This window comes from Molothrus aeneus, chromosome 5, assembly GCF_037042795.1.
Source record: "Molothrus aeneus isolate 106 chromosome 5, BPBGC_Maene_1.0, whole genome shotgun sequence".
NCBI classification, from domain to species: domain Eukaryota; kingdom Metazoa; phylum Chordata; class Aves; order Passeriformes; family Icteridae; genus Molothrus; species Molothrus aeneus.
The window spans coordinates 64,245,392-64,265,932 of NC_089650.1; the positions used below are offsets into that span (position 1 = coordinate 64,245,392).

The following is a 20,541-nucleotide window of genomic DNA, read 5'->3' on the forward strand; positions in this document are numbered from 1 at the left end:
TGCTATGGAAATGGCTCATTCCCAGGCATGGGGAAGCATTTATTTGATCAAGCAGTACTAACATTTCTGTAGAAAGAGAAGAAACAGAACCTGTTTCCACACACGCACCATCCCAGGAAAATGTCAAGTGCAAATAAGCAACATGATTGAAGGTATTCCACAGTCACCTCACCAATCTGTCCTCTGGACTGGATTTTTAACTTTATAAAGACATTTTGTAGAAAATTGTATAAGAGAAAAAGAAGTATCAAGAGTAACAGGCACTTCTCGTTGTTAGGTATTCCCCAACATGAAAAAATTGCTTCATCATTACCAAACTTATTCCACCTTCTTTTTTTCCATTTTGGAGAACTAAGACTCTTCAGGGTCTGGTGTTTGTTCTTCACAGGAGGAGGCACTAAACATGACTGACATCAGGAGCAGTGCATCCATTGAAAACTTAGCTAAATGTGTGGGTCAGAACATCTTCCTGCTGCTTGTTGTGGAGGGTTCCAATGCCAACTGCTGGGGCTGGTAGAGGAGGTCTGCTCACGAGACGGAGCTGAAATTTGAGTTGTGGGGAAATGATTAATGGAGGACAGACTCACATCTCCAGGTCCTGATGCCACAATGATTTCTGCTGTCAGATAACTGGGCAGTCCCAGCTGGAAGGAATGCAGGAAGTTATCCCCCATCTCCTAAAGACCAAGGCTCCAAGGACTTTATAGTGCAGCATCTGCCAGAGCAAATGGCACCTTTGCATTCTCCTTCTACTCCCCTACTTGGGATTTTTCATTATCCTGTCTACTTTGACTGAACACCATCTAAAATAAAGCTCCAGTCCTGCTCTTCACCAATGGTGCTATAAAGAGCAGAAGTAGCTGAAATTAGAAGACACATTTGGTTTAGTAATCAAGATTAGGTTTTTTGTTAAGCACCATAAAATTTTGCATTCAAGGAGAATTTCAAACTTCATTTTAAAGACTAAAACACCGTGGGGACATCTTACCTTAAGCCCCAGCTGCTTTTCAAACCGTGGAGACACAAAGGACCATGGACCCATGTTCTGTGGTTCTTCCTGACTCCAGATGAAGACTAAAGGAAGGATAAGGGTACATAACAAACATATACATATTGATATTTTCAGCAGAGAAAGAAAAACAGGTTTTTTTTGGTTTTGTAGTACCTCTAGTTTTTTTGTCTTGGTGCTGCCTTTGAAATGCCAGTCTTAATTCCCTTGCAGCTCAGAATTGAATTCAAACCCAAAATATGTCCACCATTAGGGTATACTGTGTGTATATTCTGCTTTTCTACTGCTGTTTTCAAAAGCTACTAAAAGGATTGGACTGCAAACACCAATGCAAAAAATATCTCAAATGGTTTGCTCTGATTTTCAGTGCTGCTTCTTGGAAGCTAACAATAGCAGAGAGTTCTTTTAACACAAGTGATGAACATTTCTGAAACATCCCCCTCCAGAAACACTTGGATGTATGAGGGGGAGAACAAAGAAGAAAAAGCCACTACAGCTCTTCATCTTAAAAGGCAACAGATTTAGTTCAGTACTTCAAAGAGACTAGAAACATGAAGGTAGAAGCTTGGCTGACCTTTTGCATGGCTGTACTTGCTCAGCTCTTGCTGTAGAGCTTCCAGGGGGAAAGGACAGAGCTCTTCAAGTCTCAGAATAGCTGTGCTGTGCTGCTTCTCTCCCAGTGTTTCTCTTTGCTTCACCAGAGCATAGTAATGCTTTCCAGAACACAGCACCACTTGGGTGGCACTAAAAAAAAATAAAAAAGAATGTTTCCAAGTTTAGTGTTTTACAGAAACTTGATGCAGAACAGCTTGGAAGAACACTTCCAACCAAAAAAACCACTCAAACTTCAAAGACAACTTCATAGAGCTAAATTGCTTCCCTAGACCATCTTTTCTCTTCCTTGCCTTCCTTTCCCTCCCACTCCCTCCAACAGTTGGCAAACTAACCTTTGAGCACAGTATGCCAGAGGTCCTGTTTCTTCAGTAATTCTGGGAAAGTTACCTTACAATGGGATTGATCACTCTTAGCTCTGACTATTAAAAATTAAACACCCAGTCAAAGCTGGTCATCTCTGCACTCTCTGTAGAAAATAAACCAGAGGGAGAGAAGTCCCTGCAGAGGACAATTCTCTGCCATGCCAAAGCAGGACTGCCTGCTGGGAGACACCACACCCTCCTGCAGTCACAGAGGTCCTGGCTGCCTAATCTTATTGGAAAAAGAACAAGATAAACTACATCCTTTGGGCCTCACCATCCCACTGAAAAAACCCAGATGCTAAGGTACTTCCAGCCTTTTGACTGGGGGCCAGGAAGCAAAGAGGAAGGAGGCTCAGACTTGGGTACTGCTGGGGCAAGCAGCAGATCAGGGGAAAAAATATTAAGGCTGAATTGGTTGTTGTGAATAGGATTCACTGTAACATCTGAAAGTGGAGAGATGTACACACACTTTGTTATTGCTCCACCTCATCAGCTCAGGCATCCCAGCCCCAGAACAAAAATTCTGGATTCAGTTTTGGGCCAATCATGACAAGAAAGACATTGAGGAGCTGGAGCCCATCCAGAGAAGGGAACGGAGCTGGTGAAGGGTCTGGAGCACAAACCCTGTGAGAAGCAGCTGAGGGGCCTCAGCCTGGGGAAAAGGAGGCTTAGGAGGTGTCTTTTCATTCTCTGCAACTCCCTGACAGGTCATAGCCAGGTGGAGTTTGTCTCTTCTCTCAGGTAACACACAAGTTGCATCAGAGGAAGTTTAGACTGGATGTCAGGAAAAATTTCTTCACTGAAAGGGTCAAGCACTCGAACAGGCCTCCCACAGCAGTGGTGGAGTCACCATCTTGGAAGTATTTAAATGTCCAGATGTGACACTTGGGACATGGTTTAGTGGTGGATTTGGCAGTGTTGGGCTAAGATTGGACTTGATGATCTAAAGGGTCTTTTCCAACTTAACAAATGTATGATTCTATGACTCATGTCACAGCTGCTCCAGTGACTGTCAGCTAATGGACATGGTGCAGAGTAGGCCCCATCAGGTTGGTAACTACAGTCACAAACTCCCTGTGAGGCCAAGGGGTGACAGCCTAAACACTTCACTGTTTTGCAGACAGATGTGGTAACTACCAACAGTTACCAGAGGAAAAGAAGAGGAAGTAAAACTAACCACAGGCGCCTACCATAAAACATTTTCCTCTCAAAGTCAGCTCTTTCATACCAACTCGAATTTAAGCTGTTGGGTAGGAGAAAGGGAGAGGACTTCTCTTTTGAGCTTCTCCTCTAAGAAAGCAGAGCTACCTTTTAGGATCTACTGAGGAGTCACCAATGACAGGCTTGAATGTTGTCCCTGGGGCCATTTCTTCAAAACTTGATACAGCAGCCTACATGGGGGAAGAGTTGGAAGTTACCAAATCTTGCTGCTTTTCCCTCAGGCCAGAGTCAGAAAGAATACTGAGACAGGGTTTGGTAAGTACAAAATACACAGTCTTCCCTCTCCCTCATATTCCTTTTCCCACTGCAAGTGGGATAATAAGCTTCCCAAGAACACCATCAGGCCAGGAATGAACCCTACTTCTAGTTCACCTCCACCCAGCTTTAATCCTCAATCTGTGTGGCCCCAAACAGGAAAAATTCCATTGATTTGACCCCAAAACAGCAATCAGAGAACACAGAAAGGGAAAGAAAAAAAAAAAGGAAGAGAACACAAAAGAGGATAAAGAGAAAAAAAAAAAAAAGGACATTTTTCAGCTTACTGGAAGCCTGAGTAACACTTTGGGAGAAGCAACAATGAGAGGTTTCCTGAAGTTTCGGACCATTTGCCTCCGGAGTAAATGGAAATACTGTGCTGGGGTGGTGGGGTGCACAACTGACATGTTGACCTGGTCACCATCAACACCCTCTTCTGAGCTGTCACACATCTGTACAGGGGGAACACAGCATTACCTTGTCAAATGCCAGCAGTGAGGCTATAATGCAAGAAAGAATCCAGGCACATGAAGCACACTGATCTGTACAGGAACAGATTAGTAAATATCCAAATTCAAGAGAGGAACAACTTCAGAGAAGAAAGGGGTTTAGCATTGAACTGGTAAGATTGTGCCTCCTTGGAGCACACTGCAGCCCAGCTCCCAGGGCTCTGACTGCCAGTGCTGTGCTGGGATGGGTGACCCTGGGGGCTGTGGTGGTACCTGTAGGAACCGTTCCATCCGGCAGGATGAGTGCTCAGGGCCTGCACCATCATAGCCATGGGGAAGAAGAATTACTATCCCACTCTGCAGAAGCCATTTAGCCTCACCTAGAAACACAGAATGAGGAGGAAGGAAAGGATGATTTCCACAGAACATAAAGCCACAGAACACATTACTTTGCACAAACTGCTCAGGAAAAAGAATAACCAATTTCTATGCCATTAAATACAAGCCTGAAACATGCTGCTGGCACTTTGCCCTGAGGTTCCTTACAGTGAAATAACACATGTTACTGATCTGAAATTTCTGAAATCATCAGGTAGCTCTGGGCTCCCAGAACATTTAAGTCTCCACATAGAACAAATGACTCAGTGAAATTTTAAAACTTCATCTCTGCAGGTGTGATCCCAGCAGCATCCTATGAGCCAGTCCTGGTTAACACAGCAGTGCTCATTCCCCTGAGCTCTGCCAAACCTCCTGCACTATACAAGAGATTACAATCAAATCCAGAATTTGGGTGGAATTAGAGGGCCTCTGAATTTCCATCTATGACTACTGAGGTTTTATATCTGAGCACTCAGAAAACATGTTAGAGTCAAACTTAGTAAGGTGTTGTGGGGTTTTTTGTTTGTTTCTTTCAGATAATCACTATTTTCCTTCTCTATTGCTTCAAGAATTTTTCAGATGCTTCACAAAGGAAAGGTACAGCCTATAAAGCTACCAACCATATATACACACAGTAAAATACATGTGGGGGAAGAAAGGCTATTAATATAATTAATTGTCCTTTTGTAATGACTGTACTCTGGCCAAGGAATCCTTCATTTTAGATGTGCTGTCTTTAGAGAACAGCTGCACAAAAGTCAGGACCTCACAGGCAAGCTCATAGGACTCCTTGAGAAAACAGAATTCTTTGCACAACATGTTGTCCTTTTACTTGAAAGAGGAAGGATTTTCTAAAAATGTGTATAATACAAATGATTAATTCTTAAATATATTAGTTCCTTGTACACTCACCTCCAGAGATGAAAGTGTCAAATATTATCTGGGCTCCATTAAAGAAGTCTCCAAATTGAGCTTCCCAAATTGGCAGTAACTTAGGGCTCTCAATACTCATTCCATATTCAAAACCAAGCACAGCTTCTTCAGACAAGGGACTGTTACTCACCTAACAAAATGAAATTGTTGGGAGGGGTGGATGAGGAAGAAGACAACCAAGGGTTAAGAAACATTGGAACCAGACAGACAGTGCTGACAACACACACTCCTAAAGGCAATTGATAGGCAGTGATTTTTCACTCTTGAATGAAGGCACTGAGAGGAAAAGAATAACATTTGATCTCTCAAGAAAAAGCAAACCCCCTTATAAAAGTTGCAATTTGTAGTGACAAAGAATAGGGATGACCTGACAGTTTTTATGTCCCTGTATCTGGGTTTTGCCAGAACATACACTAGGCCTACATATGTCTCAGCAGCTTTTGAAAATGCATTGTTTCAGCACAATTTGAAGAAGGTTGTCTTGTGGGCTACAGAACCTACCTCTAGGAAACCTTTCTGGTCTGGGGACATGTGATTCAGAGGAATGTAGGTATCATCTGTCTCTTGGCAAACCAACATCGCGTGTCGCTGGCTGAAGGTTCCTCTGCCAACATCTTGTCCACTTAGTCTGATATTGAACCCTTGCCAAGCAATAAACACAACACCAGATCAGCAAGTTATGTAAAAAGAAAACATGCAGGACATAATTCTATCTCTTGTTATCTATCTTTTTGGATTTCCCCTCATCAGCAACATCAAATCTGAGAGCAACAGCTCCAACTGTCAAGCATACAGATGCTCTGACATTATTTTGGGTAAATTGGTTCAATTTACTGAAGCAAACTGCAAAAAAAATGTGCATTCTGTATCATATGTAAATGGAGATTTGAATTCAGGCTAGAGAGGAGGGAGAAGAAATAGTAGCATAAAGCACACAAAGTACTTGGGAGCCAACTGATGTCAGCTGCACTGCTTGTGCTCAGCTCTATGCACAAATGGTTTTGGGGAGTGAGAGAGAGCCACAGTTCTTTGAAGATATTTAAGACTCAGTCTACAAATATTAGTGACACGTAGGATTCAAATTAACCTTCTCTTACACCATGCAAATTGTCAAATTTATAAACCATAGCAATCTTTTTACTTAGAAACACCTAAGAAATCTAATGTTATCCTTTACTGACATTAAAGCAAAAATATTTTACTGTCTCCTGTCTAGTTGCCTCTTACCTTGGCTCAGCAGAGAACCAAATGCTAAAGTTTCAGCTGTTGCCCAGTCCAGCTTTTTTCCTTCCTCCATTTTTTGAATTCTTGACTAAGCAAATAAAGAAGAAGAAAAAATTACTGTTTTGTCCTCTTCCATCTGTAGCTTTTTTGGTGGCACAGACTAATATTAGAAGCTAGGAAAAAAGCAACACACTATGGAGAGAAATGCTATATTCCTGCAGCCAGCTTAAGCTGCATTAGAATACAGAGTCTTATTTCAGCACATCCTAAAGAAGGTTTCCTGAGGACCACAGAACCATAGGTGATCCATGTGTTCACCTCCCAATCAACAAACTGTGGACTGATTAAGTAGTCCTAGTCAGAAAATATTTAAAATCTTAGCACAGCACAGAGTGTAGTCTTGACAGACTTCTGGTCTGTCTGGTCAGCAGTGATGAAAGATACCAAGTGTGAGTATTTCACCCTCCAGAACTCTTCCCTGTTCTGGCCTGCAGAACAAATGATCAAACTGAGCTGTGGAGCTCTTGCCTTGGGCTGTGAAGACAAAAACATCAGTCTTTTGAAATACTCACAGCCTCTCTCTGGCTGCCAAGCAGACACCTGCACACACTCATCATCCATCAAAGGGAAACATTCACAAACCCCAAACTGATCTAAACCAAACACCAACTTAGGAGCTATCAACCCAGACTGTCAAACTAGGCTACAGGTTGTGTAGTGTTTATATATATAAGTTATAAAACACTCACTACTGGCTTTAGAAACTGTGTACACTATTGCCAGGTTCCTGAATCATTCCTTTACAAAGCACTCATTCTAATTACCAGCTATATAAATGTTAGCAACTTATCATAATAGTTTCTTTCTATTTGTAAGAATAATAAACTGTGTTTTCTATAAGCTTTTTCCTTCATTGCAATAAAATATTGTTGAAATAACAAACTAAAGTACATTGGGGAAAAATCTTTCTTCAAAACTGGAGGAAAAATGGCATCATGTCAGACTTGAACCAGAGTGAGCTGTTTTTCCTAGAGAATACCGTGCTATTCTCTAACTGGCAACTCTGCTGTGTTTAGACTTTTTCCTGTAACAGGTCTGAGCCATGGGATCAGAAGTATCATGATGCTCTACTCACCTGAGCATAGGTCTTCAGGAGATGGCTGTGCATCTGGAGCTCCTCAGGCACCTCCACAGACTTGGCGCCAATGAACTGCAGCAGAGGCACAGGCATGCCCGTGTCCCAGGTGGTGATTGAGGCAGAAGGCTCCACAAAGCCTTCCCAGTGAGCCTGCAGGTTGGTAGGGGGTGGGCTGTAGGAAGTCATGTTGGCAAGGTGATCATTCAGCTTGGAGTAGCACGAGGTCTTTATCTCAGCCACTTCGGCCTCAGTCATGAGCCCAGCAGCTGTGAGCTGTTCTGCATATGTGTCTGGGATACTCTTACGGGACCTGCCAAGGAGGGAATCAAACCAAATGGTTTTATTTGGTTTTTATTTGGTTTTTATTTATTTTTTCAAATCACATATTAAGCCTAAAACCGGTGTCACAGGAGAACAAGGAAATACCACCTTACTACAGTCAGGTACCATGGAAAACTCATATAAATGGTGTCCTGGTGCATTATATTTATTTGCATGAAGTTCAATTTCCTGGCATTTTCAAAAAGAGAATAGTTCTCTTAGAGATATGTTTTATAGCCCTTTATTAAAAAAGTGAAAGGGCTATAGTTGGCAGTTACAGGTAAAAACAAGTCAAAACCCCCTCTGTGCTACCATGCATATTTTCTTCAGAGAAATTCAGAGTAGGATTTCTGCATTGGAGAGAATCAAAGCAACCATTCCATAAACTCTTCACCTAAAATATCAGAATTCACTGGCAAGTGAATTTTTGTGTGTTTTTCTTTGGGGATAAGGATGGAATCTGTATACATTTAAATGCTGATAAAGATGATCAGGCAAAGACAAGACAAGCATCACACTGGCTTCCTGCCCATTCTCTCACAACATGCACGCTTCCCCTTGAAACACAGGAGGCAACTTTGCCCTCCGATTACCAGTGAGCACAAATTTGAAATCCAAGACCTACCTCCAAGATTGTTCTCCAAAAAGCACCAAGCCACACATTCAAGAGCCAACAGTAATGATTGCTCATCAACATCTTATTATCAGACTCACACTGCAGTCAAGGGCTGCTGACAGTCCAGCTGCACCTTACATAAAGACCTGTGGCTATGTCAAAGAATCTCCCACAGACACTTCTGTTGCAGCAGCAAGATTTGAGGTGGTGCAGACATATTTTGGTGGTGCAACCCTTACCTGATGATTTTGTACATGCTGGGGTTGGTGAAGAAGGGCTCATCAAGCTCATTGTGGCCCCATTGCCTGTAGCACAGCAAGTCCACGATGACGTCCCTGCGGAAGTGGCGCTGATACTCCACAGCCAGTCGTGTGGCACGGACAACTTCCTCAGGATCATCCCCGTTCACATGGATAACTGCACATCCCACGATTTTACCTGCCCAGGGATTCAAAACACAGCAGCAATCACACTCAATCCCTTCCAAAGAAAGCACACACTCACCTGCTCGGCCGAAACTACAGACAACTCATGGGAAGGAAGAATATTAAAAACAAATTAAAAAAAATATGTTCTTTGTGATGAGAGTGAGGTAAGGAGAGGAGTCTTGCCTGAGAGAACATGCAATTAGCCCAACCTGTTATATTTGTCAGTTTGAGCACAACTTCTTTACGAGCACTTTGTTCCCAGAGGAGTTTCTATGCACAGTTCCTGCATCATATTAATCTGGTTGTGTACAGGAACTGGGAGAGAACTACTTGATTGCTTCTCTTTCAAACAAAAATTGAGTTTTATTTCCTTCTTATCCTAAGCTGTCTCTACTATGAATTCATACAAGCCAAAAAGCAACTTTCTCCCTTATTAGTAGGGAGTAGCATTCTGTCCACTGCTCCTCCAGGCAGAAAAATCTCTTCATTAAAGAGAACACTGTAAAATTTCAGTATCTTAACACCCTCTCCTGTCTGACAATTTGGCTGCAAGCAACAGTGCTCCTTTTGTACTTTATCTGTCCAAATTCTGGAAACTAAGATACTTCAGCTATTCCTGGCTCATGCCAAGATTTCCTCTCTAGCAAAATACTAAAGCTCAGCTACATATCAGCCCCTCTTCACTGACAGGTAAGAAGAAAGGAAAACTAAGGATGGAGACAAAAAACAAACTCAAACAAAACCAATCCCTAACACAAAACCAGCCCAGAGAAAACAGTAATAACATATACTATCTACCTTATCAGATTTAATGAATCTACTTGTCTGGTTTGATGAAACCATAAGACAAACACTTGATATTAAGTCATAAGCATACAAAAGTATATTTTTATTTATAGGAGACCTATACAAGATAACTAACTACTATGTCTCTGATCTTACTGGCAATACCTCTGTTTATCACTAAGAAAGATTCAGTCCAAAACAAAGCTTCTACTTCAGGCATAGAAAGGTCTTGAGTTTCATCTTTAAATTGAAAGCTCAACAGGCTCACATGACAACAAACAAAACAGAAAAAATGGAGGAGTATCTGACGTAAAAATCTTGCTCAGAAAACACACAGATGATTTTTATGAAATTTAACAAGAACTATTTAAAGTAGATCTGTTATATACTCCGTTGTAAAACCTTTTCAAAAGCTGCCAATAATATGACAGAAACTGAGTTATAAAGACTTCACAGAAATCCTGCAATTATTTTATCACATCCTGTAAAAATGTGACAAGATTTTCCCCTGATATTTAGTCTTTGCCATAAAGCAGATAGGGGAGGGCATATTTTTAGCATCTGATTTGTTGCTAGTAGGAGAGAATAATAATAATAATAATTTTAATTCCTACTCTACCATGAAACTGGAGTTACAATAATCTCTCCCAAGAGCTGACAGGCAGTTGCTATAAAAAGTCCACTGCACAGCTTACACTGCAGTTAACAATCCTTTCTGACACAACAGGCAATCTTCCTTGTGATTCAACCCTACCTACCAATGTCACTGCAGTACAGAGATGACCTTCCTCGCTCTGGAGGAGTGGTATAGCCCAGCTGGTTATTAACAATCAAGTGGATGCTCCCACCAACTCTGAAATGTGGCAGATTAGAGAGGGTCAGTGTTTCAGGAACAATCCCTTGCCCAGAGAAAGCAGCATCGCCATGAACCTACATCAGGGAAAAAAATGGAAAAGTCTCATTAGGAAACACTGGAGGAACAGCAAAATCAACACCATAACTCATTAAGTAAGAACTCCTAAATGGGGTACAGGGAACAGACACAGTTCTAGCTGGACCCACTTCTTAATCCCTCTCAGAATACTGTTTCCATGACTGGAGAGTTTATGCAGCCTTATCACTAACACAAGGTCATAGCAGCCACCATATGTACATGAATACCTGATGTAATCCCTACCTGGAACTGACCCATAATCTCTTAAAACTGACCCACCAGTGTCCAGGTGACTGCAAGCTTCCTGGCTATGGCAAAGGTGCAGCAAAACCACTGACCCCTGAACAAAGGGAGCCACTCACCACAGCATTCACTACACTTTTGCTGAAGTTGAATGTTGGTGAACTGGGACTTAGGCCCATTTCCACCTTACCAAACAGACAAGAATAGAAAAACAACTGGAAAATGAACTGAATGGATGTCACCATCATATTTTCTGGAAAAATCCCCTCACCAGGATTTCTCTCCTGGGAAGCTGAGAAGCCTCAGAGAAAAAGGAAAACAATATTATCTCATTTGCTTCTCCTGTGTTTTGCTGCTTTGGAATGTGGCTGGAGATTGTTTTTCCAACATATGAATTGTTTTGACTTAATGACCAATCATGGTCAGGCTGTGTCAGGACTCTGGAAGAAGTCACAAGTTTTTCATTATTATCTTTTAGCCTTCTGTCTGAATCCTTTCTGTATTCTTTAGTATAGCATAGTATAGCATTCTTTAATATAATACAGATTATAAAATAATAAATTAGCCTTCTGAGAACTTGGAGTCAGATTCATCATTTCCTCCCAGCGATGGGGGACTCAGGAAATACCACAAATGGAAGCACTCAAAACCAAAAACTTTCAAAAGGAAATAAAACCTAAGTTCTTAGTTACATTTCTAAATAGCAATAGCAAATAAATGCTGCAAATAAGAAAATTAGTTCAGAAGGGGAAGGCTACTGTCATAGCCAAGCCAGGTTTCCAACAAAGGCTAGAGGTACTGGAGTGAGTGTCATCTAACATTTCAATGTTTTGAAATTGGAGACAGTTCTCCTTTGATGAATATGATGGCAGTTTCCTCAGAATGCAGACTCAGCCATTTGCAGATTTAAGTCCCTATGCAGATTGATGTACTTCCTTATTGAAACCAGACGACAGTTCTGCTTTCTAGCTATGGAATAGTGGTTTCAATCCTTAAGAGACATCTGCAAGTACACCAAGATAACAGAGGTGCAATCAACCAGTTATCTGGCAGCACTGGGTTTTTTATACCATTCCAATACAGATTATTAAGAGGTATAACAGTAAAACAAAGGTAACTACTGCAAGAGAGACAAACCAGCTTCCCCATTCAATCCCTTACTATGCTACCCTTGTTCCTGAACTGCTGGGTTTTCACCTTTCCCTCCTGGTTTCTTTTGCTGCCTAAGAAGGCTACATATCTCAGTGACAGCATTTGAGTCAAGACCCTAAAACATCCGAGAAAACTTTATGGCCTTTAGCATGTCCCAAAGCATTAAAGCCTAAAGACAGTGTGACTATCTAACTACACAAGACTGTTCATATTCATCTCAAACCCCAGAGGATTCAATTCCTGTGATGCAGGTAGGATTTTACTCATTCTACCAAAAAAATGGAAACGGTTTTTGCTAGGGCACATTTTTCTCTGGGCTGCATTAGCAAAAAGCTAAAGAAGACCTTCAGACCCTGGACAATGAAGCTCACCACTGACAATGGCACCTTAACTGATCTTTAGGCATTCTCTCCTCAAGCTCTGGTACTGAGGCTTGTGGAAGAAGAGAAAAAATGCTCAATTCAGAGTTCAGAGTGTCTACACTTACATTTCTCAAGAGACAGCACTGTAAAACCAGAAAGTTCAAAGTCAAACTCCCAAACCAAGCTTCTGAAACACAAGGTGCCTGCTTTCATCTCTTTCTTCTCAATTAGCTGAATGAAAGCACTTAAGATCTGGAACTAAAAATTTGCCTGCTTTCAATCTCACTTGTGTACCTCTTAAAGACACTATCACAAGTGATCATGATACATTTTCTTCCTTTTAGGAATACTTTGAATCAGGTGACTAATATGGAGGTGTTTAGCACAGAATCAAATGTCTCTCTTCTCTGCTATGCAATCCTCCCTATCACTTACCCCCAAAAATCCTAAGTGAAATTTTTCTTAGATAGGGAGGGTCCATTTATCCTGAATAATTGTTGTTTACAGAGTCATAGTACTTTCATTACTATATGGTGAAGATCTACTATTATGAGAAAGAAACAATAGTATCTTCCCAAAATTAAGCAATAACTGCACTGAAAGATGGAGACATCTTTTTTTTTGCTGCACATTGGGCAGCAAAAGTTTGCTACACTTGCAAGCTCCAAAGACTTTTTTAAAATAAAAAACTAAGAGCCCCAATTTATATGCCCTGAATATTTTGTATTCTCATGTCTGCTTTTTCACAATATCCCATCCTTCCAGAAAAAAGCAAAATATTTTTTTAACTGAAATATGTTTTCACTTCCTCGTGTTTGTTATACTTTACAGAACATTTCTGCCCAACTTGTTTTTAACCCTGGCTTTAAAATGTTAAAGAGTTCAATTCACTTGTTTTTCCTAGTTGAAGTCAATGCAAGAGAAGAAAATTTATCAAGGAACTATTTGGGATTGCTTCTACAGCTATACAAGTCAGTTCAAGGAGCAAAAACTAATTCCAGCAGAATCTTCAACAGTACCATGACAAAATTCTAAATCCTCCTGAACATTTTGCAGCCTTGTTGACAGCTCTTCTCCAAACCCATTAATTTGAAAGAAGGCTTCCAGTGGCAGTTTAAATGCAAAAGTGAGAAAGGCACACATGGCTCTCAATACAGAATATTATTAAAATAAAGGGAGGTATCAGAATCAGTATTCAGAAATCTTAGAAGTGCAATTATTTAAATGCCAGCATCATCACAAATGCCACCTGGAAATCTTCCTTGCCCTCCTCCTTCTCCATAAAGAAGATCCCAGATTTTGACATCATACATTAACTCAGTTTTGTTTGATATTTCTATGTACCCTCCTGTTCACATTCTAGTCCAGCAAGTCTTACAAATATAAATTACAATATGTGAGCAAAATACCTGCAGACAAATAACTTTGTCCCCAGGCTGTGCAGAACTCTCTGGGGAGTAATCACCATCGAGCAGAGTCTGCTGCCTGGCTCGTGTCTTGCCCACAGCCACTGGGTTGATGGCTTCTAAGTGTGAGGGGTTGGGGAGCAAGGTGACATGCACAGGTCTGTGGGAGCCAAAGTCCAGATCCACAGAAGATGTCAGGTGGGAGAGAACGTCCCCAATGGCTGCTGAATTCTCTGGAAACTCGCTCAAACCGCGCATCTTGCGGAACATCAGCTGCAGGGAAACAGGTTTGGTTCAAATCCTTTTTTGATTCACTGACAGGTTGAAAGAAAAACTCTCTCCTACTCCTGAAATTGCAAGGATGCTTCTAAGCAGCAGCACACAAAACCCTTCATTAGAGTTCTTTTAACAGTCTCCTGCAGACAGTTCACACTGAAGTGTTGATAGGAAGGAAGAACACTCTCACACAGGTAACATTCTATTGCTCCAGCACTTACAACATGGCAAACTTTTGGGGGTTTATTTTACTGCAAATAAACCAGGCAGCTGCCTGTGAGATTATAAATCTCTTACTGTCTTAGGTTGCAAGATGTAGCTGGAGGTGCCTATTCTATTGCCACCTGTTAGAGGTAGGGCAGTTATCTTCTGTTAATTGGGCAGTTTTACCTCTTCCACAACCAATCCTCCCTCCAGGGAGAAATCTTCTGTTAATGGGTTACTGAGTGTCCCTGCATGACTGAATAAATGACATCATCCCACTGGGATGTTCCAGATGCTCCACCCAGGGAGAGGAGCCAAGAGTTCCTACCTGGATATAATCTGGGATTTGGAACACCACAGCAGCCTTTTACCACTGTATTCCCAGAGGAAGACCAGGCCCATCTACACCTCCACTGGACCTTCAGAGGAAAACTCCACCCTTGTACAGGATCCCGGCTCCAACAGAACCACACCTGTCACTGCAGGAGGGCTGAGCCACCTTTGAATGGGACTGCTGCCACCACCCTGACCCACAGGCTGTCAGGTCCTATTCTCTGTCAGTGTTGTTTTGTATTATTGCATTTTTATTTTTAATTTTTCTAATAAAAGAACTGTTATTCCTGCTCCCATATCTTTCCCTGAGAGTCCCTTAATTTCAAAATTATAATAATTCCGAGGGAGAGGGTTTACATTTTCCATTTCAAGAGAGGCTCCTGCTTTCCTTAGCAGACAGCTGTGTTTTCAAAGCAAGGCACCCACCTCAGGAGGGAGCTGCAGTAAGCCAGCGAGCAGGTTAAGCCTCCCTCGATGGGGCATTCCAATGATGATATCCGTGACCCCGCTGTACGCGCACAGCTTGAACAGCTCGTGGAAGAAACCCATCATGCTCTCTGCTCCTTCACCACCGTAGCGCTTCACTGTGGCAAACTTGGTGGCCAAGAAGTGATCAAACTCCTGGTAAAAACAGGACAACTTCAGTATTAGGCTGTTTGAAGCAGCAGCCTTTTGTTTATAAAATTGAAATATAATTTATGTTTATAGCCTTGAGGCATATAAATCTAAACATACCCCTGGAAAGTCTCAGCTCACTCTCCACCCACACAGTCTGAGACCAGAAGCTATGATGACTATAAAAAATCAACTCTAAGCAGAAAAATGTTGCATTGAGGACCAAACTTTCTCTGTCTCACATGGAAGGTGCTCCAAGAATTCTAACACCATATTAATTTACAAATTTCTTGGTAGTTTACCTGTTTTAGGTGGAAATTTAGGAATGGTGTTCTTTTACAGTATAAACCATAATGATCTTGAGATACAAAGTGCTAGCAAAGCAGTGTTTCCTTTTGATTTATATTAGGCACAGTCTTTATTACATAGGTAGAATGCTTGGGAGAAGAAAAAGACATTAATCTGTATTTATTTCATTTTCTTCTCACTTCACTCCATTCACCTCCTAGAAAGCTCAAATAAGTGACCAAGTTTTGGAAGCACTGGAAATTTCTTTAGTTTTTGCAATGGAAGACAGAAACTAAATGAAGTCTGTAACTGAGAAGGGAAGACTAAGCCACACCCAAAGATCTGAGCCAACTGCTAGTTGAGCAATATTCAGTTCTAAGGAATAATGTGTACAAAACTGGTCACATATAAAAGTTTTTTTCTGTCAGGGTTAAATAATATTGTCTTAGTATAGCTCTGGTCATACTGAAGTTAAAGTAGAGCACATCAGGGTCCCAATATCACCCTCCTGTGTCACCATCAAATTCCTCTAACTGCCAAAGAGACTACAAAAAATACAAAGTGGGCCATATACTTCCGTTCAGTCATTGGTAAATATTACATTTAACACTCCTTCCACTTGGAAAACTGGAAACAGGGACACTTTCACAGATCCTGCTCTTCTACCTTTCCAACCTTCACAGATCCTGCTCTTCTACCTTTCAATCATTCTGGATAACATGGGAAGAAAAGGGGAAAAAATTAAAACTTTTCACAGTACAGAAGTATTGGAATAAATTTTCTCTATACATTTCAAAAGTGCATAAATATTTCACTTCCTTATAGAAGGCATTGAACAAAGGTTCCTTGCTGAAAAGCACCATGTCTGCCAGTGCTATATGATAGAACCTCAGTCCAACTCTGATTTGTTCTTCCAAAACCTTGAGGGACAGCATACTTTAAGGACAGTAAAACAGATCAGCATGAGGGTGAGAGAAAAACACAGAACAGCTAGCCAGAGCACAAGATTTCACAGAGCTCTGCTCAACCTTGCCTTGTGGTCCCATCAGTAACATTTAATATGATCTGTCAGATCATTAACCTAAGAGTATCTCACTTTTGCAGACTGACTATTCATGGGTTTACAGCATCATTATTTCAGTAATGGCTGGTAAGTTAATTCAGCAATAAACTCCAATGAGATTGCTGCATTGCACTGCTTCAGACAAAGCCTTGTACTTCTTCCTCCTGCACACTGTCAAAGCTTTTCAGGACAGTGATTGTTCTTTTTCTGCATGAATCATGCCCAGAATAGTAATGGGTCCATGACAGACTCCATGACCATTACAATCCAGTAATAGGGAACAAAGTACCTGGGACTCAAGCATCAGTTTGCACAAGTGCTTTTTCTCTTCAGGTGTAAATGCTTCTTGCTTTAGCTCTTCAAACCTTTTAGCAAACCATTCTCTCTCCTCCAAAGTTGGAAGCTGGCTTGTTTCTATGGAAATATGCCCGCAGTATATATGGTCAAGATAAGCCATCACATCCTCTACAGAAGCCTCCTCTTTTCCCATGTTTATAAGTCCTGGTGGGAAATAAATGCTATTAGTCACTCTGGGGGAGGAGGGGAAGCACTAAGGCCTGTTTTGGAGAAAATAAAGCAATAAGAGAGAGTGACCTCCTTTGTTTAAAGCTGCAGCAAGGCTCTAAAAGAGACAAGAAAAGACAATTCTTGACTTCTGCCCCTGTATTTTCAAACCTTCACTACAGTGTTAAGTATTGTGGTAAATCACAGAATGTTACAGTAACACAAGAAATTAATGTTTAACCTCAGCAGTTTTAAGAACAAGCACAAATTTTCATGATTTCTGAAGATGCTAGAAGGCAGCCTCTCACTGCACTATGATTTTTGCAACAGACATATGGATACTGAAGTTGACAATTTTCTGACTCTTCCACAGAGGCCACAGCCCCTCAATAAATCCCCCATGAACAGAATTTTCTGTGATGAGGCTGTGGACTCACCTGTAGTAATGAGAGGACCCTGAAGAACTTCAGCCAGCTCTTGGATTTCAGGTACCATGTTCATAACAGCTCGGCCAGCAAACAGTGGGTTTATTTTGGCTGCTTTGTGGCCATGTTCAGCATAGGCAGTTATTAAACGAGCAAGAGCATGGTCAACTAGAACCAAAAAGAAAGCAGAACAGCATCACACACATGCTTAGATGAAATCCACTTACAGCATCAACACAGGAGTATTTTGTCTGCTGGCAACCATCAAGGCTCTGGCTGGAAAGAGAGCTTTTCTATGCAGTTATTTCTACCTTATTATCTCACAACAGCTCCCATCAGCAAACTGCTAAATCTGCTCCCCAAAGCAATTTTCAACCAAGTACACTCTAGATTTCCCTCACAGTTCCCCTCATAGGTTAGGCTCCTGTAAACATATGCAAAGCTACTTCATTTTGCTTTTCTATCTCTTTACAGCAGTAGTGAACCAAAAGCACTACAAACAGGTATGTCCAAGTCAAGATCAGGACATTACCAGTGTATAGTCTTATTTCCTAAGCCAACTCAATCCTAACACTTATGCTTCCTTGTTCCTTGCTGGAATGGCAGGAGGATTGGGTCTTAATAATAATGCAGGTCCCATGACTTAAAAAAAACCAACAAAGTCTGTAGTAGCCAAGAGCATGTGCTGAGCCAAATGTGGTAAAAATTATTGACATGGGCAGAATTTGACCAGCTGAGAGGTCACACATGTTACTGTCACTGAGCATAGCCAGAGACCAGGCTGATGAACTGCAAACAATAAAACACACTGCAAGCACAACCTGCTACAAATTTATGACATGAACCTGCTTATAAAGTGTGGAGGGGTTTTTCATCCTGGTAAAAACGCAGCACTGACAGTAGTCAGGTCTGAAGGGTTTTGTTTTCCAAAACAATGGAATTCTCAGACCATAGCACAAGGTTATTTCTCTGACACATTCAAAACAGCCCCTTTTCTCTACTGGGTTCTACTACAGAGGGACAGAAACCAGACATAAGGCTAACAGTGCCCACAATGCTCTCAGCAAGGAGGCCGTTTAAACATATTTTTTAAAATGTTACATAAAAGTATGTTAATCATTAACAAGGAGGCTACTTTGTGACGGGCCTCGCTGTCCAGGAGCTACAAACTGGTTTCACTCCTGCCCCTGGGCAAAGGGTTTAATTCCTACCAGTCGCCAGAGTAAAGTTAATGCAAGGACCACACTCCTACCTAGAAGAGTTTTCTGCTTGAAATCACCTTTCTGCACTGTAAAATGGAGCTAAAAGCAGCACAGGATTGCTAGAGGAGAGAGTTACCTTAGTTAATCATGGAATCTTAGAAAGTTAACGGGTTGGAAGGGACCTTACAGACCATCCCGTCCCAACCCCGCTGCCGTGGGCAGGGACATCTCCCGCTACACCAGGCTCCTCAAATCCCATCTGGCTTTGAACACAGTCAGGGCTGGGACATCCGCAACCTCCCTGGACAACCTGTTCAGTGTCTCACCACCCTCAGTTCGGCTGGTTCAAGCCCCATGATACAAAAGGAAAATGACAGGCGCGTAGTAGAGGTATTCTACGAGCAGCAGAACTCTCCGAGAGCCCATCGCTGAGCGAACTTCAGCACTCGGTGCTCTCACAGCCGCTTCAGCCCCTGGAGCGGAGCCAGGCACCGCAGGCTCGCAGAAAGCACAGCCAAGAGCTCTCGGAGCGGGTCCGCCCCGCCGGGAACGGCACACGCCGCGCCTCAGAGCGCCCGCTCCGCGCCCGGGCCCCGCTCCGGGGCAGCCCCCGCCGCGCTCCCTCTGCCCGCCCGGCCCCGGCCGTGTCCGACCTGCTCTGCCGGCGCCGCGCTGCTCCTCCGCCCGCCCGCCCGCCGTCTTCCGCGGTTTGTAGCCGTAGACGCCGCGCTCGGTGCGGTACCAGCGCCTGGGGCCGGCCCGGCAGAGCGCGCAGCACACGGCCCGAGCCCCCGCCGCGGCCGCCATGGCCATGGCCGCGCTGCCCCCGCCGCCGCCACCGCCCCCGGACCCGCCCCGAGCCCCGGGGGCGGCGCCCGCAGCGGGGGCCTCAGGGGCTCCTGCGGTGCCGAACGGAACGAGGGAACACACGGTGTTCTGGGCTCCAGAGAGCCAATCCGGAGTGAGGTGCCCGGTTCTGGGCTCCTCAGCACAAGAGAGACAAGGAGCCGCTCAGAGGGTCCAGCGCAGCCACAGGGATGAGGAGGCCTCTGGAGCATCTCTCCTGTGAGGAGAGACTGCGGGAGCTGGGCCTTGCCAGTCTGGAGAAGACTAGGAGGAGATTTCATGAAGGCATATAAATGTCTCAAAGGTGGATGCCGAGAAGTTAGTGCTAGACTCTATGCAGTAGTGCCCAGCAACAGGATAGGAGCAATGGCTATAAAATAAAACACAAAAAGTTCCACTGTGTTATAAATAAGAAGCTTGACTAGGCCAATATTCAAGCAGCAATCAATTTATTAATTTATGTGCTAAAGTATGAGCAATACAGCGCTGAGTACAGTGGGGGAAGTTTTCTCTCCAACTGCACACCGATAGCTGAGGCTTACAGGTATTTACAGGGGTACTCATAAGCTTTCTCTGCAGTTTCTATTCCAATTTTTACTCATCAGCAGTTTCTATTCCAAATTTTTACATCACAATTCTATACACTATTGTTATTTATTTTTTCTCAGGATGTATCCCAAAAAGGAGTATCCCAGATGGTGCTGGTCCGGTTTCCAAAAGAAGAAAGACGAATCCCATCTGGTGAAGTCCAGCTCTCCAGATGTGGGTCCACCTTTTAATTGCAAAGACTATAAATCTCATAACAGTGATGTCCAGCTTCACTTGGTCAAAACTATAAATCCTTGAGTTGATGTTCATCTTCCTTTCTCAAGCTGCTTTTCTCTGTTTTGTTAAGGCATGAGATAAGCATGTTTCCTTTATATATATTCCAAAGCTATAGTTTCAAGGATACA

General features: G+C 42.5%; 1 protein-coding gene across 1 annotated transcript; it reads right to left on the bottom strand.

Moving 5' to 3' along the window:
- DHTKD1 (dehydrogenase E1 and transketolase domain containing 1) lies at positions 1-19,555 on the bottom strand. Its single transcript, XM_066551005.1, has 17 exons — positions 19,396-19,555; positions 17,553-17,708; positions 16,901-17,112; positions 15,072-15,266; positions 13,836-14,105; positions 10,494-10,665; positions 8,761-8,959; positions 7,582-7,894; positions 6,450-6,534; positions 5,724-5,863; positions 5,202-5,352; positions 4,185-4,291; positions 3,750-3,914; positions 3,295-3,377; positions 1,584-1,753; positions 989-1,074; positions 1-541 (listed from the first exon to the last, which is right to left on the bottom strand). Exons 1-17 carry the CDS (start codon positions 19,553-19,555, stop codon positions 440-442), a joined length of 2,766 nt encoding a protein of 921 aa, XP_066407102.1. The 3' UTR covers positions 1-439.
- Between the last annotated feature and the right edge of the window lie 986 nt (positions 19,556-20,541).

Coding starts and splice junctions, on each gene's coding strand:
- DHTKD1 (XM_066551005.1), bottom strand. CDS start 19,555: ATGGCCATGGCGGCCGCGGCGGGGGCTCGGGCCGTGTGCTGCGCGCTC. Junction 17,113..17,552: donor GGGTCCTCTCATTACTACAG/GTGAGTCCACAG, acceptor ATTTCCCACCAG/GACTTATAAACATGGGAAAA. Junction 1,754..3,294: donor TCCTCAGTAGATCCTAAAAG/GTAGCTCTGCTT, acceptor ATTTTTTTTTAG/TGCCACCCAAGTGGTGCTGT.